The following is a 16,423-nucleotide window of genomic DNA, read 5'->3' on the forward strand; positions in this document are numbered from 1 at the left end:
TAAGTTGTCTTGGTGCACAATTTTCAGCGGAGTTTTCAGAGTTCTCATGTCTAGAATTATGGAACAGAGAAGCACATAGGCATCTACAAGTTGGCTGCAGGCCTATCCATACTTTCTGTTCCACCAGCTTAATCCCCTGTGATGTTCCCCAAATAATTTTGAGAGCAGGGTGAAGATGCTGAGAATTCTCTACCCTGCTTCTCTTTCCCCACAGAAGTAAAATTCCTGAGGATCCCCACGACTGAGGGAATGATTGTTGAACCAGTTCTTAAGTCTGTAGTTTAGCTATAGTCTGAGAAATCTTTAAACACTGCCCCTTATTCTTTTTAATCCTCCACAATTTGTTTGCCATCGTGGATTTAAAGAAGATTTTAATGTCATCTGTTCCAAGCCAGCTCTGACTAACTAGTTGGATATCCTGCCCTAATCCAGATTAGAAAGCTGTAACTGTTAAGATTACACACAAAAGGTTTAAATCTGGTTAATGTCTATCTAGTCCTTGTTCTTTTCTGTGTAGCTTTTGAAAACCTTTAGCTAAGCTTTATTTGACAGTTCCTTGGTCCTCTTCCTTTCTCTTTGACACAACGAATAGGTGGGAAATGTCAGATAACAGAACTTTCATTTTAAAACTCTATGTTTCCTAGTTAAGTGAAACTGCAAAATTTCTCCAGCTGGAGTTTTGTCGGAATAGCTGCATTATTTAATAGAACTTGTGTGTGCGTTTTGCCAAAGAAGGTATTCTAGGTGATGTACATGGTTTGCACATAAAGCTAAGTCGTGGTGTGTTCAACCAAAGTCAAGGTTTGTTTGGCTATCTGAACCGACCCCTCCAGCCTAATCATGATTTCTTTTCTATCAACAAACCACAATCTGAAGTCAAGGTTTGTTGTTGGCTCATGAACTATGGCTTGCTTAACCAAACTTAACTGGTTTGGTCTGAACCCAGCAACCTTTCTTAACCATGGTTTGTTTGGCTACCCCATCCCAGATACTTGCCAGGCCACAGAGGCAGAAGGCTCTAAGAGCAGCTGGAAAATAAGACAAGCTTTCGAGAAAGGAGCCTCAGCTTACTCATTTGCATGTAAAACAAACCATGGCTTTGTGTTATGTGGAAACACATGTGCAGTTTCCCCTCTCTTAGTTTTTTGTACCAATGTAATTTTAGTTGCATTGTTCAAAAAAACTGCAAAGGGGGAAGCATCAGTTAAGGTTGACTCTAGAAAGTTATGCCCATCAAGTTTAAATGGAGCCATGGAGAAGCGACTGAATTGGAATAGTGTGGCAACAAGCAAGTTTTAAAATTCTTCTCCTGGGGAGATTATCCTGCCCACAAGAAAGCAATATAAGTCTCTTCCCGTTGCAAAGCATTAAACTGCCATATGCTAGGTCAGACTCTCCATTTAGCTCCAATATTATAGGGTGCAATCAGATGTTTGGCTGAGGGGTGTATGGATCATACTTTGCTGTTGAAATCAACCACTGAACAAGCCACTTCTTAAGAGCCCTTGTGCAAACGCTCCTAGTGTTCTGTGCCAAACACTAAGAATCTCTTAACAGGGATTTCTCAGCACCCTACTGAACTTTTAATTCCCAGGATTTTTTGTACGACATTTGCAGCTGCGTAGCTTGACGAATGCCCATTTTTACAGGATTCCCCATTCCATACGGCACCCCTCCCCAAGCATTTATCTTTCTTTTCCCCTGCCCTACCCACAGGATAAACAATCCTGGCAGAGTGAGAGGGAGATTTTCAACACCCCAGGCATGAAGCACGAAAACCTTTTGCAGTTCATCGCGGCAGAGAAGCGGGGAACAAACTTGGAGGCAGAGCTGTGGCTGATCACAGCTTACCATGACAAGGTAACAGATGTGTGACTGTGTTGTCATCTTGATAGCTGCAGGAAGACCTGAAGCAAACTGAAGGGGAAGCCACTCTACACACACACACACACACACACCTGTCTCCCCTTGTAGGGGAAGCCAAGAGATGAGGCAGGTTTTAAAAGCCCACTCACCCTCCCAGAAGCAGGGCAAAACTAAGAGAAGGGAAAGAGATGGGATAAAGGAGTTTAGAGTCAGGTCCTATACCTACTTCCTTTATTCACCAATTCATTCAAAGACCCTCTTTATCAGTGCTTCCACCTCCTGAGAGACGGTGGGGTTACCTAGAGGGGAATAAAGAAGCAAGGGGGCAGAAGGGGGGCTGCTGGAGGTGCAAACGGCCATCAGACTTTGAAAATCTGGTGTCACCGGATTTAGGTTCATCACTTTTGTAGAATTAAATTAAACTAAATAGTTTTAATTGCACTTTGAATAAATGTGAAATTGAGGGTTACTGTTTTGAATTTCATTGCATTACTATGTTCCTTGGTGGGTCGTGCAAACCCCCCCGTTCTGATCAATGCTTTTTATAGGGTAGGGTAGGTGGCATTGGAAATGTGTTTATGGGAGCAGGGGTGTGGCTGCTTCTCTGTACGGGTGGAACATGGTATGTACACATCAGCCACAACATCGCACGTGGGAACCACAATGGGGCTCCCTTGCCGTTCTTATATAAACGTCGTCAGGTTCTGCCATTTTGCCACAGTTGAGGCTGCTTAGCCCAGAGGGTATTTTTCCCCCCGTGGGTTTCTTATGTCCACTGCCCAAAATGAAAACATACCTCTGCTTTTAGAGAAAAAGAGAGAGGATTTTTCTGCTCAGGGTGCGACCTAAGGTTTGAGAAACTTGTCGAGTTCTTTTCGCAGAAGCTAGAAATCAATAGGGGCTTTTCAGACAATTTGGTGCCATGCAGCCAAAAGTTAAGCAGCTTTAAATCCGTTTTATTCCAGAGGGGAAACTGAAGCCTATCTTTAGCTCTCCCGTTGAAAGGAACCCTACTTGCAACTCATTATCATAGACCTGTTTTACTCAGGTGTAACTCCCACTGTGTTCCGTGGGACAACCCCTAGGTAAATGTACACTGGATTGCAGCCTTAAAGTGCTTTGCTTTGTCAGGATTATGCCTGTGATTGAAATGCAGCCTCTGTGGAGCACCCCCTGAGCCTGGCCCAGAGGTTTCAGTTGGTGCAAAGCGGCTGTGACTAGACCATTGATGGGGACAGACTATTGCCAGTGCCCAGAAGTCTGCATGAGCTGCCCATAGGCCAAGTTAAGGGTTCTTGTTAGTGGCTCCCCATGGCTTGAATGCACGGCCATCAGGTAGCCCTCTTCCCTACTGAATTTCCAGCACCTACTAAAGACTTTTTTTTATTCCAGCTGGCATTTTAATTGAAAGTTGATTTTATAGTTTTGACTTTTTGTTTGGTATTGTATTCTTGCAAACTACTATAGTGACTATTGTAGCTAAGCAATATTATACATTTTTTAAGAGGCCAAGATGGAGGTCTTGTCACCTGGGCAGCCCAGGACCTCCATACATCCCTGCCCAGACTTGTACCCCAGACTTTGATGCTGCTAACGCAGCAAAACAACACCACCACCTCATGGGAAGTAGCAGTTGCCGGTTTCTGCAGCTGCAGCAGGCGCTGTGATTCTCCAGACCCCCGGAGGCACACTCCATTGTCTCTGAATAATGGCAAATTGTTTAAATAAATAAATATTGTGAACTGAATGCCCCTCGTGACTATCTAGCTGCAATGAGGGTCTTTTGAGCGGCCAGGGTGGAGGTGGGGAAGGGAATCCTTGCTACACATCATGTTCTGATTCTTCCAGGGCTCTTTGACTGACTACCTGAAAGGGAACATTATCAGCTGGAACGAACTCTGCCACATAGCAGAAACCATGGCTCGCGGACTCTCGTACCTGCACGAAGATGTCCCTTGGTGTAAAGGAGAAGGACATAAACCTGCTATAGCACACAGGTACGTGAGGGTTTTTGTTGTTGTTTTTAAATGTAGGCAATCGTGCCACAAATCCAAGGGTGTGTACATTGTATGCAGAAGGTCCCCTGTTTCAGCTGTGTTCAACAGCCACCTCAACTGCAGTAGAACACCAGTCTGAAGGGCAGCCTTCTGCCTCAATCTCGTGCTCCCTTGCTGGTTTTTAATACAGCTCCCATCAGTCTCAACCAACATGGCTGTACCATTTTTAACACCCCCACCCCCAATTATTATATTTTTGCTGGGGGGCACCAGGTTGGGAATGGCTGATTTATACAAATTTGCCTATCAGGTTATGCTCCTCGGGACCAAGCAATGCTAGGTATAACATTGTGCCCGTTTCATGAACTGCAATGATGGAAGACGTTCTGGGAGAGGGAGAGCAATGGGAAGAGAATAGGTTGCCATCTAACAAATGCAGCCCTCCCCGCCGCCTGCAAATTTAAAGCCGCAGAGGGAATAAATGAGTCATTGTAGTGCCGGTGAATAGAGAGTTGTCTTTGGATTCAAGAAGACCCTGGTTCAAGTTCTTTCCCCTACTTCGAACAAGTTTCTGTCTCTTAGCAAAACGTGGGTCCTGTTTTTGTTGCTGTCGCTATTAACCTCAGGCATCAGGACAGTGTTATGCGGTGCTTTATATAAGGAGCGTGCCCTCATAATACATTGTCAGGTCAATGAAGACGTTTCGCTCAAGTCCTATTAACTTGTTTGTGTGGGAAGGAGCCGCTCTCAGTTCTGAAGCAGAGAAGGAGAGGGAGAGAGAGTTGTGTGTGTGTTGGGGAGGCACGAAGGAAGAAGAAATAGAGAGAAGCACTTCTATCTAGCAAGGCCTGTAACCTACAGCACAAAGAAAAGAGACACAGCTCTCGGTGTGTGACCAGGGCGGCCTCATTTTGCTTGCATAAGTGTAAACCCAGCTAGGTGTGCTATCCAAGCTCAGTGAAAGAAAGCCGTAGGCATAGCGGGCGAGAGAGAGGGGAATGATACGGGTGTGCGGCAAGGATTCAAAATGTGCGTTTGCTCACTGATTGTGTTTCAACTCCTTCCTGCAAGGAGCTCAGGGTAAAATGGAGGTATCTCATCTTATCCTCACAACAGCCCTGTGAGGTGAGTTAGGCAGAGAGATGGTCACACAGACACACACACACACACAGTTAGAATTCCTGCTCCATGATTGCAGTCATAGGATTGTTGTCTTTCACATGACGGTATGTGTTTTGACTCCACAGAATGGGAAGTGACGGAAACAGGACGTTTGTGTTATTGTGTTTCGTGAAGTGGGAATATTGTCCTTTGTTCTTTTTCTCTTTGCTATCTCATGCTAGAGAGAGAGGGAGCCATGTTGCAGTGCTCCGTGTGTGTTTATATGTAAATAAAGTAGATTAGCCAAAATGCTGAGTTGCTAAGGTCTGTTACGCATGTTGTGCAAACTCTGCGGATCCCTAAGTGTGCCGGTGTCTGTTGGCACTTGCTGTGATGTTCGGGCTGAAGAAAGCTTTTGAAGCTTCCGAACGAACGCCCAGGAGGGAGATAACATGCCTGTCGGGCATGTGTCTCTGCCAGGGTCCTACTCGAGTGTAGGCTGAACTCCTGACACACACACCACTGAGGAGTAGCCAATGTGGGGCCGTCCAGTCGTTGGGCTAAGGCATAAGAGCTTTTGCGCCCAAGAATCTACTTCCATCAGTTGTTAACGGTCAGGGGTGGGGGATCTTTTTCACTCCAAGGGCCAAATTACCTTCTGGGCAAGCTTCCAAGGGCCACATCCCAGCCCTGGGCAGGGCTATAGGCAAAAGGAGGCAGAACAGCAAATGCAAATTTTAGCTCTGGTCAATGGTCTAGTTCCTACATGCCCCCTCTTATCTTCCACCCAGAGGCATTATGAGCTCAAGGGCTAATCCAGCCAGGCAAAGAGACTTGGGGTGCCAAATTGGGCCAGCGAGGAGGGTGGCCTGGGGGGAAAGTTTTGAGGGCCAGATAATGAGGCGTGGAGGGCCCACATTCAGTCTCCAGGGGTTGCCCGCAGATTGTGTAGAATCTGGACCACGGAAGCTTATGCCACAATAACATTCAAGAGCCTCAAAGTCTTCCTGTCAGGGCCACTGCAGCAGCCTTGACATGGCTCACCTTTGAAAATCCAAATCAGCGCCAGCACCATTTGGCACGGCCTCAGCTCAGAGGCTTTCAGACTGCGTGGAAGCTTCTCAGAGGTTCCTCTGTTAGGGCACCTGCAATGCCAGAGGAGCTCTGTGGACGATGCCTTCTGTACCATTGCCAGCCTGCCTGTGCAAAGGGGGCGTTGGGGGGCTCTCTAAGGTGCCCTGTCAGTTGATATGGTTGGTGGCGTTGTGTGTGCACATTTGGGGGTGCGCGCATGCCTAGAATTCTCTGCAGCATGGCAGTGTTTGCATGGCAGATACATAGGGATAATGTCCACGCAGAAAGGATTGAAGGGAGAAAGTCTGGAAACTATTGTCCTAGCTTTCTAAGTGCTGCACTGCCCCCTGACGGCACTTTATTGCACACACTTAAATTGCCGGCAAGAGAACAGAATCTGATTTCATAGAATTGTAGCATTGGGGGGGGGGGAATCCCAGGGTCATCTAGTCTAACCCCCTGCTGTGCAGGAGGAGGTTTCCGTTTTCGTAAGCAGCTGCCCCCTCTTTGAATCTATACTGGGGCGTTCTTTCTTCCTTCCGCTAAAGTTCTCCCAAATCCACCGCCACTTTCTGTTATTGCCCCTAAACAAAAGCAAGCGGTTTCCATTCGCAATTAGCAATCGCTTTAAAAGTTCATTGGGACATGATGTCTTTTGGAGACAGGTTACCCGGAACAAATTCTAGCAGACCCATCTGGCTAGGCCAGGTGTCTTATTCTGCCGTGCAATAAACTCTTACCTTATCCATAGCCTTTCACACATTGCGTTGATGCTCATATGCCTCAAGGGCAGCTCTAGGAACACAGGAAGTTGTCATAGACAAAGCCAGGTCATTGGTCCATCTACCTCGACAGCAGTTCTCCAGGGTTTCGCTGTCCTGCTTGCTGGGTATCAAAGCTGGAGCCATTCTGCATGCGTTCAGCCACTGAGATCATTGAATTTTCCTTTATCAAAGCTGGCCAGAGAAGCTGGAGGATTTCTGAGATGGCAATGCGCTGGTCACCCCTCATGAAGGTTACATGGGCGTTTTGTCCTAGTATTAAACAAAAGTTGTTTTGTTTAATCCTAAACAAATAAGCATTGATTGTCGTCGTCAGTGGCTCCTTGCTCCAGACGTTTCATCCGTTTTAGTTTCTTAAAATAGGGGAGACATTCAGCTGAAGCTTCACTCAGGGGAGACCTGTTGAAATGAATGCACATGACTAAATTAGGCCCATTCATTTTATGTTGTGAATAGCCCTGAGATGATGAGGATGGTGATGGTGATAATAACAACAACAACAACAACAACAACAACAACACAACCTCCAGATGTTGTTAGACCACAATACAGTGGTACCTCGGGTTACATACGCTTCAGGTTACATACGCTTCAGGTTACAGACTCCGCTAACCCAGAAATAGTGCTTCAGGTTAAGAACTTTGCTTCAGGTTGAGAACAGAAATCATGCTCTGGCGGTGCGGCAGCAGCAGGAGGCCCCATTAGCTAAAGTGGTGCTTCAGGTTAAGAGCAGTTACAGGTTAAGAACGGACCTCCGGAACGAATTAAGTACTTAACCCGAGGTACCACTGTACCAATCTTTCTTGACCACACTGTTGATGCAGAAGACAACACATCAAGTAGAGTTACAACACCTGTTACAAGTAGAGTAAATAACATTCTGTCAAAATACTGCTCGCCAATTTCAGTGCTCAGCAGCGGTTCAGCCACCTCTTTTTCCTCCATCTGGGCCACTGGAATCGGTGGTGCCAGTTGTATCATATCTCCAATGTTTAGGATGTGAGGAAGACCTTTCTCTCAGAAGAATAGAGAATCGCGAGAGGATGCCGTTCCCCTGCAGGGCATTCTGTACCCTGGGAACTCACTGAACTCTCCTCCTCTCTCTGCCGCGGTGTCTCTCTCCGTAACGTATTCTGACAGGAGATTTCAGAAAACAATTGTCTCTGCCCTCATTAATTATGTCGCTGGGCCCCGCTGTTGTCCCGCGGTCCGACGGCAGGGTTACCACAGTGAATTGAATTGATGGCAGGAGAATTATAATGCCGTACACACATGGGCTTGCCATCTGCTGCCTAAGGTCTGTAATTTAATTATATTCACCCACATCCCTTTTTCTTCTTAACCCACGCTGAAAATGTTAGAAAGTTCAGGAATGACTTAATAGCCAGGGCTTTTGAACTTACAGGGGTAAGTAAGGACAAAAAGTGAGGGAACCAGGGCAACAGCTACGGTTCCAGAACCTAACACAGCTCTCCAGAAAAGGCCTGGCTGAGAAGTCCAGATGACATAAAAACAGCAATGGGTTTTAGAAACTTATCGTGTTTTTGCTTATTTATTGAATTTCCATCTTTCCTTTCCTCTTGAAAGAGCCCAGAGCGGCAAACCAATGTAACATATAATACAAAAACAAAGCAAACGTTCCAAAACAGATTTTTTTTTTTTTATAAAAAAGTTACAATTAAAAACATCTGAAAACAGTTAGTCTTAAAGCAGTTAAAGACACACTTCCATCCAACAATCTTATGGTTGCCTGGAACATAATTATTCAGTCGCCAAATCCTTGGATAAACAGGAATGGTTTCAAATTCCTCCTGAAGGTTGATGATGGAGACGGATGCAACTCCGAGACAGGGCATTCCACCTCCGGAGAGCCACCACCGAAAAGGCCACGTGGGCGGGGGGGGGGACACCTGTACCAACTGGGCAGCCCCCCCGGTGGTGGTGTAGGACGAGCTGGTCTCCAGGTTGGCCTTATTTTACTTGCTGGTCTTTCCGTTCATGAAAAACAAGATCAAACCCACTTCTCACGCTTACATCCATAGCAGAACTCACATAGGCTATGAATGAGTCAATATTTCACCTGGAACTGCCTATTTCAGAGGGATGGTATCCGTGATCTTAATTCCTTCCTCCATTTCGCCCCCCCCCCCCTTTTGCAGGGACTTCAAGAGCAAAAACGTATTGCTGAAGAATGACTTGACAGCCGTGCTAGCAGACTTTGGGTTGGCAGTACGGTTTGAACCTGGGAAACCTCCAGGAGACACCCACGGACAGGTAACGCCTGCGGCTTGGCAAAAGTGTCCTCACTTAGCAACACTTCTCAGTCCATACAACAGCATTTCCTCTGGACAAGAAATTACACCATTTTGGGGGACAAGACGTAGTAATTGTCAGACAAACGGGTGCACTTAGTCGTCACCTTTACTATGGCTTGCCTGTTGGGAAAACTACATTTCCATGCGATCACATCATTGTTCTCAGAAACCACCTGTGCTGTCCAGCAAGAGTCCCTGGACTACGTCTGCAGCAGAATCAGGTGCTAAAGTCCTGAATTGGCAGAATGGGCCTCTTGCCACTTTAGTCAACCACTGACGCTTCCATTTTTTGAATGCTTCCAATTCTTTTATTTTTAAAAATTATTTATTCATCTGTAGATCGGGGGGAAGGAGGAGGTTTTTGATCAAAAGAGAGAGAGATGCCAGTACTCACATCTTGACAAAAGGGCCATGGGTGCCAACACCAAAAGACTGCCATGATCCGCAAAGGAAATAGTGGTGATAGCGCTCAGTGGCAGGGAGTACAATCACAAAAATGATGTGTTTGTGTGTTTATATATTATATTTAAGAATCCAACTCCCTGCAAGGAGAATACAGTGGTGCCTCGCAAGACGAAATTAATTCGTTCCACGAGTCTCTTCGTCTAGCGGTTTTTTCATCTTGCGAAGCAACCCTATTAGCGGATTAGCGCTATTAGCGGTTTAGCGGCTATTAGCGGCTATTAAAGGCTTAAGGGATTAGCGGATTAGCTGCTAAAAGGCTATTAGCGGTTTAGCGGCTTAGAAAAAGGGGGTGGGGAGCGAAAAAAAATCTCAAGACTCGCAAGACATTTTCGTCTTGCGAAGCAAGCCCATAGGGAAATTCATCCTGCGAAGTGCATCGAAAAACGGAAAACCCTTTCGTCTAGCGGGTTTTCCGTCTTGCGAGGCATTCGTCTTGCGGGGTACCACTGTACTAGGCACAGCAGTGAGTGGGTTACCCGGGGACCTTTCTCTGCGACGTGTTTGTTGTTTTGCTGGCACGTTTTTTGATGTGGCGAAACATTCGGAACTGGCTGGCGTAGTGCGGTCCACTCTTCTGCCTCATTCTGTTGCAGATGCTAAGAGCTCTCAGTGGCTCATCCCAGCAATCAGCCCAGTCAAAATACAGCTAGCAAATTGCACAAACTAGAAGCTGACATTCGAAGTTGCAGGATACGCTTCGACTATTCAACAGTTCTTTGTTTGGGATGTGCAGATGGAGAGAGCGCTGCCCCACCATTCAGCTCCCTACCGATACATCCACACACACCCCACACACCCCACACGGTATGGGTCCCCCCCCCACTAAATTCCCTGCAGCGTTGAATGTGGAGAATGCTTTATGACCAGATTCGTGACCATAATGACACTCAAAAACGGGAGGGAAGCCCTACATAAGGTATGGGAAACCCTTGTTCCTCCACATCCTTCTGCAAATGATGACTACCGTACTTTTCCATGTATAAGACTGTATTTTTTCCTTGAAAAATCATGCAAAAAAACTGGTGTCGTCTTATACACGGGTAGTGAATAGGGTGGACGTTTGATTGGTTGCCGCTGCGTCCGTTAGCGGCTGTTGTGCCTGTGATTGGCTGCTGCGTCAGCGGGTGGTGTTGATTGGCTGGCGCTGCGGTAGTTGGGCGGGCGATCGGCAGCTTCTGCCGGCGAGGGGACAGACGGGAGGCGGGTTTTGTGGCGTGTGCGGGGGAGCGATTTACAGCAATTCTGCCCCCCCTCCCCAAAGCTCAACAACCCTGTGTGATCTCCCCCCATTTCCTGAAATTTGAGTCCCCCCAAATAGGGGCGTCTTATAGACAGAAAAGTACGGTATAAATTAAAGAAAGAAGGAAAATCCCCGCAGTTTTAAGGATGGGGGTTCTGAATTTGCCACCCTTTGGTCTCAGTGGCTGATTCCTCTTTCTGACTCAGGTGGGAACAAGAAGATACATGGCTCCTGAGGTGTTAGAGGGAGCAATAAACTTCCAGAGAGACGCCTTTCTCAGAATAGACATGTACGCCATGGGGCTAGTCTTGTGGGAGTTGGTCTCCAGGTGCAAAGCAGCTGATGGTGAGTATCACAATCTCTATCTTTGGGGCTACTCCCACTGTCTCTGGTTTCCAGGAAATTCTGGGAGCACCTTTGCCCTGCTGGAATGTTGCCAGCAGAGTGGGGACCCCCTTAGTCACCTCACCGCTTTTAAGGTCCCCCCCCCAACAATTAAGTGGTATATAAACTTTTATGAAATAGTAAATCTCAGATTCTGTCTGTCTGACATTAACCCAGAAGTAACTACAAGGGAGGGACGCGGGTGGCACTGGGGTTAAACCACAGAGCCTAGGGCTTGCCGATCAGAAGGTCGGCGGTTCGAATCCCCGCGACGGGGGGAGCTCCCGTTGCTCGGTCCCTGCTCCTGCCAACCTAGCAGTTCGAAAGCACATCAAAGTGCAAGTAGATAAATAGGTACCACTCCGGCGGTAAGGTAAACGGCGTTTTCGTGCGCTGCTCTGGTTCGCCAGAAGCGGCTTAGTCATGCTGGCCACATGACCCGGAAGCTGTACGCCGGCTCCCTCGGCCAATAAAGCAAGATGAGTGCTGCAACCCCAGAGTTGGTCACGACTGGACCTAATGGTCAGGGGTCCCTTTACCTTTACCTAACTACAAGGGTGGCTGAGTTTTCGTCAACAGCATCTCTTAGAGTGGTGGGTGGCACTATTTAGCTGGAAGAAATCCCAATGAAAATCCTCGTTGTTATATATTTTACGTGGCTGTTTAGTTGTATATATTTTAAAATTTTATATGTGGATGTTTTATGCTGGCCTATGCTTGTAATGCCTAATAAAGGTTTGGCGAAGTAAGAAATAGTAAATAATAATAATAATAATAATAATAATAATAATACCTAAGATCACAGAGAAAATTCCCATATGAATGCACAACCATATGGCAGATAACACTTTCTCCATATAGTTATGTATTGGGGTTACACAAGAAATTTTACAATATTGCACTCTTCTTGAGAGCAAGAAAGGTAGAAGTAGTCAAAAGGGTTGCAAACTTTGTACTGCCTGCTGTAAAAGGTCAATTTAATGACCACTAGAAACTTGAAATAATAAGTAATTTTTGTTTGTGCTATCTGTGCAGTGACACATGTGGGCTCTGTGCCTGCATATGCAACATTTAGGAACTTTCTTGATTTAATTTAAGGACCGCCAGAGATTATAAGTAATTGTTGTTTTTAGAGAACGGCCTGTTTTCTCCTTATCTGTTTAATTCTAGGCTTTCAGTTCAGATAGTATACTTGCATTTTCACAATGTGTGGTGTTTTCCACCCTGTGTGAGAAGCTTTATCGTTGTGGCCTTCCTTCCTCTGTTTTTATATCCTATACTACTAAATTTACTCAAGCCAGAATTACTCACATGCAAACTAAACAGATTAATTGGTCAGTCACCTAAATTTTGCGTGATTAATTAACACTATTTCTTTAATCAGTTGGAAAGCACTAGTTCAGGCATACTGGGTCCTTTTGAGCCTTCTGAGTTCATTCACCTATTTTCTTCATGTTTATTTTGAACGGTTGGTTTAACCTTCAATATGTTTCATTGTCTTTTGTGGTATTGTACCTTTGCCTTAATTACTGACCGTAAGACACTTGGAGTGCTAGATGACTGAAAAATAAGCTCTGAATCTAAATACATAAAGGGAACAGTCTGTTCTGTACCAAGGGAAGGAGGGTACCTCTTTGGGCTAGTGGCTGCATTTAGACATGATGCTCCTGATTGGTGCTTTGGGAATGAGACTGGGTGAGTCCTGGGCTTGAACACTTCCCTCCTCTCTTTCATCAGGGTCACAAACATGAGAGTGGAAACTTTTGGTTTAGTTTTCTGCTAAATGCAGTTACTTGTCCAAGCCCAGACAAATGGTTTGGGGAAACCAAGCCAACTTAAATGGCTGTTTGGAGATCTGAGCCACCCATTCATGTACTGAAGTTTGGGTATAATTATTTGGGTAACAAATCTTGGATAACTAGAGTTCTGATAGTGGGACCTGCATGTATGTGTGAACTGTGATCTTTGCCACTTTCTGGTGTTGCTGTGGAGACTTAGGCAGTGTACATATTCCAGCTTGCTCTTCATCCAGTTCACTTCCATGTTGTTAGCCACAATCCATATTCATCCTGTATCTATCCTGTTACTTCTTAGGAAATATTATGTTTCGATGTGGTTCCACCACCCCCCCCCCAAAAAAAACCCTCCAGCTTTGATCCAAACTGAGAAAAAGTGAACAAGTCAGCTCTAATTATCTCTCGCTTGGACTACTGCAATGCGCTCTATGTGGGGCTACCTTTGAAGGTAACCCGGAAATTACAACTAATCCAGAATGCGGCAGCCAGACTGGTGACTGGGAGCTGCCGCCAAGACCATATAACACCGGTCCTGAAAGACCTACACTGGCTCCCAGTACATTTCCGAGCACAATTCAAAGTGTTGGTGCTGACCTTTAAAGCCCTAAACGGCCTCAGCCCAGTATACCTGAAGGAGTGTCTCCACCCTCATTGTTGAGCCAGACACTGAGGTCCAGCGCCGAGGGCCTTCTGGCGGTTCCCTCACTGCAAGAAGCCAAGTTACAGGGAACCAGGCAGAGGGCCTTCTCGGTAGTGGCACCCGCCCTGTGGAACGCCCTCCCACCAGATGTCGACCAAACTTTTAGAAGACATCTGAAGGCAGCCCTGTTTAGGGAAGCTTTTAATGTTTAATAGGTTACTGTGTTTTAGTGTTTTATTGGAAGCCGCCCAGAGCGGCTGGGGAAACCCAGCCAGATGGGTGGGGTATAAATAATAAATTATTATTGTTATTGTTATTATCTGTTTTAAGCTTGTAATGTGTACACAGCCATAGGTCACCCTGAATTAGGGCTTTCTGTCTCTTCCAAGGAGCTCTGCCACATAATGATGTTCTCCTTCCTATTCAAACTCAGGTCCGGTAGATGAATATATGCTGCCTTTCGAAGAGGAGATCGGTCAGCATCCGTCACTCGAGGACTTACAGGAAGTGGTGGTTCACAAGAAGATGCGCCCTGCATTCAAGGATCACTGGCTTAAACACCCTGTATGTCCTTTCTCATTAATACTGTTTAAATCCTTTCTCTAGCAACTAGGTTCCAAAAGTACCGCGCTCAAGAGCAGGAAGCTCCATTCAAGTCAATCACAAGTTTTTGACTTGCAGCATTAAAAAAAAAGACAAAACCCTCTACAGCGGTACCTTGGGTTACAGATGCTTCAGGTTACAGACTCCACTAACCCAGAAATAGTACCTCGGGTTAAGAACTTTGCTTCAGGATGAGAACAGAAATAGCGTGGTGGCGGTGGCGCAGTGGTAGTGGGAGGCCCCATTGGCTAAAGTGGTACTTTAGGTTAAGAACTGTTTCAGGTTAAGAACAGACCTCCAGAATGAATTAAGTTCTTAACCCGAGGTACCACTGTAGATTAAAATTTGGTGGGGTTTATTATTACCACTAGTAGTGGTAGTACAGTGGTGCCCCGCAAGACGAATGCCTCGCAAGATGGAAAACCCGCTAGACGAAAGGGTTTTCCGTTTTGGAGGTGCTTCGCAGGATGAATTTCTCTATGGGCTTGCTTCACAGGACAAAAATGTCTTGCGATTCCTGGGGGGTTTTTTCCGCTCCCCACCCCCTTTTTCTAAGGCACTAAGCTGCTAATAGCCTTTTAGCAGCTAATCCGCTAATCCCTTAAGCCTTTAATAGCCGCTAATAGCCGCTAAACCGCTAATAGCGCTAATCCGCTAATGGGCTTGCTTCGCATGAAAAAACCGCTAGACGAAGAGACTCACGGAACGGATTCTTTTCGTCTTGTGAGGCACCACTGTATTAGTACTGCCAACCTAGCAGTTCGAAAGCACGCCAGGGCAAGTAGATAAAAAGGTACCACTGTGTTGGGAAGGTCAACGGCATTTCCGTGCGCTCTGGTTTCCATCACAATGTCCTGTTGCGCCAGAAGCAGTTTAGTCCTGCTGGCCACATGACCCGGAAAGCTGTCTGCGGACAAACGCCGGCTCCCTTGACCTGAAAGTGAGATGAGTGCCGCAACCCCATAGTCGCCTTTGACCGGACTTAACCGCCCAGGGGTCCGCCCAGTACTTTTAATACTAAAGGTACAGTACTAAAGGTAATACCTTTAGTAATAGTATCAGTATTACTATTAGCATTGCCTTAATTTGTAGTGGTTCTGAGTAGCCCTTAGGAGTGCAGTGAGAGGAGGAAGGAGAAGAGAAAGGGTCCTCCTGGTTTCTCTAGAAGAAGAAAACCTATTTCAAATTATAATGTGGCTTGAATTCGAGGAACCTTGAACTAGTTCCAAGCACTGTGCAGAGATTTGGATCTGTGTTTTCTTTTTACATTAGCTTTCTTCGTTCATTTATTCGTTCTAATCCGAGGGGACTTTCAAAAGCAGATTGTGATGTAATGTGATGTGGGTGGCAGGCCTGTACACAAACACCTCACTCCCTCGTCTGTCTGTCTGTCTCTCTCTCCTCAGCTTTTATGTATTTTATTATCTGTTTAAAAGCATCTTTACAGCATCTAACATTAAAAAAATGTAATATAGAAACAAACACAGATAAGCGCAGGGGAAAGCACATATATGAAAGAAACACCATGAAAGTGAATGAAACAGAAATTCAGAGGATTCAGAGATTTAAAACCAGTTCCAATCATATGGGTCAGGGAGAGGCATTCTCAAGCCTCTGTCTACATAGAAAGTTCTTTGGGTCTTGGCCTAAGTGACGAGTTTTTCTGAGGGGTTGATTTTGTGTAGACCCAGGAAACCTGCTTTATATTGTTGCTGCTGTTGTTGCTGTTGTTTTATAAGCCATTTCTGGGTTTTGGTCCAATTAATATACGGATGCAGTTCCTTAGAACACTTCTGGGCATCCATTTAGACATAAGGAAAATAAAAGAGAGCTAAACTAGTGAAATAAATTCCCCAGACTGGTAGATTGTTTGTGTTGGTTGAAAAAATAGTATCTGTAGAACATGCCACAAAGTTCTGGATCTCACTTGAAGCAGTAAGCCCGTGTCTGCTGTTTTTTCTCTGCTGCGTAGGACGCTCCTCTTGTCTGTTTTTAGACATCTCTTTAATCATTCTGGCTTTTCTTGACCACTGAAGCCGGACTCCACAAATTTGACTCGTGATAGTTTTGTATTGTTCTTTTACATATTGCACACCACTGAAAGGTTTTCCTTCAATAGTTAAGTGGGTGATCAATGTTCCGAAATGAGTAAATTGCAAT

General features: G+C 45.7%; 1 protein-coding gene across 3 annotated transcripts in view; it reads left to right on the top strand.

Moving 5' to 3' along the window:
• The window catches only part of ACVR2B (activin A receptor type 2B), a 137,178-nt gene that overhangs the window by 108,676 nt on the left and 12,079 nt on the right, over positions 1-16,423 (top strand). For all 3 annotated transcript variants that reach the window (XR_014503675.1, XR_014503676.1, XM_083406590.1), the window contains exons 6-10: positions 1,717-1,860; positions 3,715-3,863; positions 8,980-9,094; positions 11,047-11,185; positions 14,094-14,224. Coding sequence is in view for 1 of the 3 variants with exons in the window: in XM_083406590.1 (XP_083262716.1) it covers positions 1,717-1,860; positions 3,715-3,863; positions 8,980-9,094; positions 11,047-11,185; positions 14,094-14,224 (678 nt within the window). In the remaining 2 variants the exon portion in view is untranslated. The remainder of the gene's footprint in view (positions 1-1,716; positions 1,861-3,714; positions 3,864-8,979; positions 9,095-11,046; positions 11,186-14,093; positions 14,225-16,423) is intronic.

This window comes from Podarcis tiliguerta (assembly GCF_965153285.1).
Source record: "Podarcis tiliguerta genome assembly, chromosome: 12".
NCBI lineage: Eukaryota > Metazoa > Chordata > Lepidosauria > Squamata > Lacertidae > Podarcis > Podarcis tiliguerta.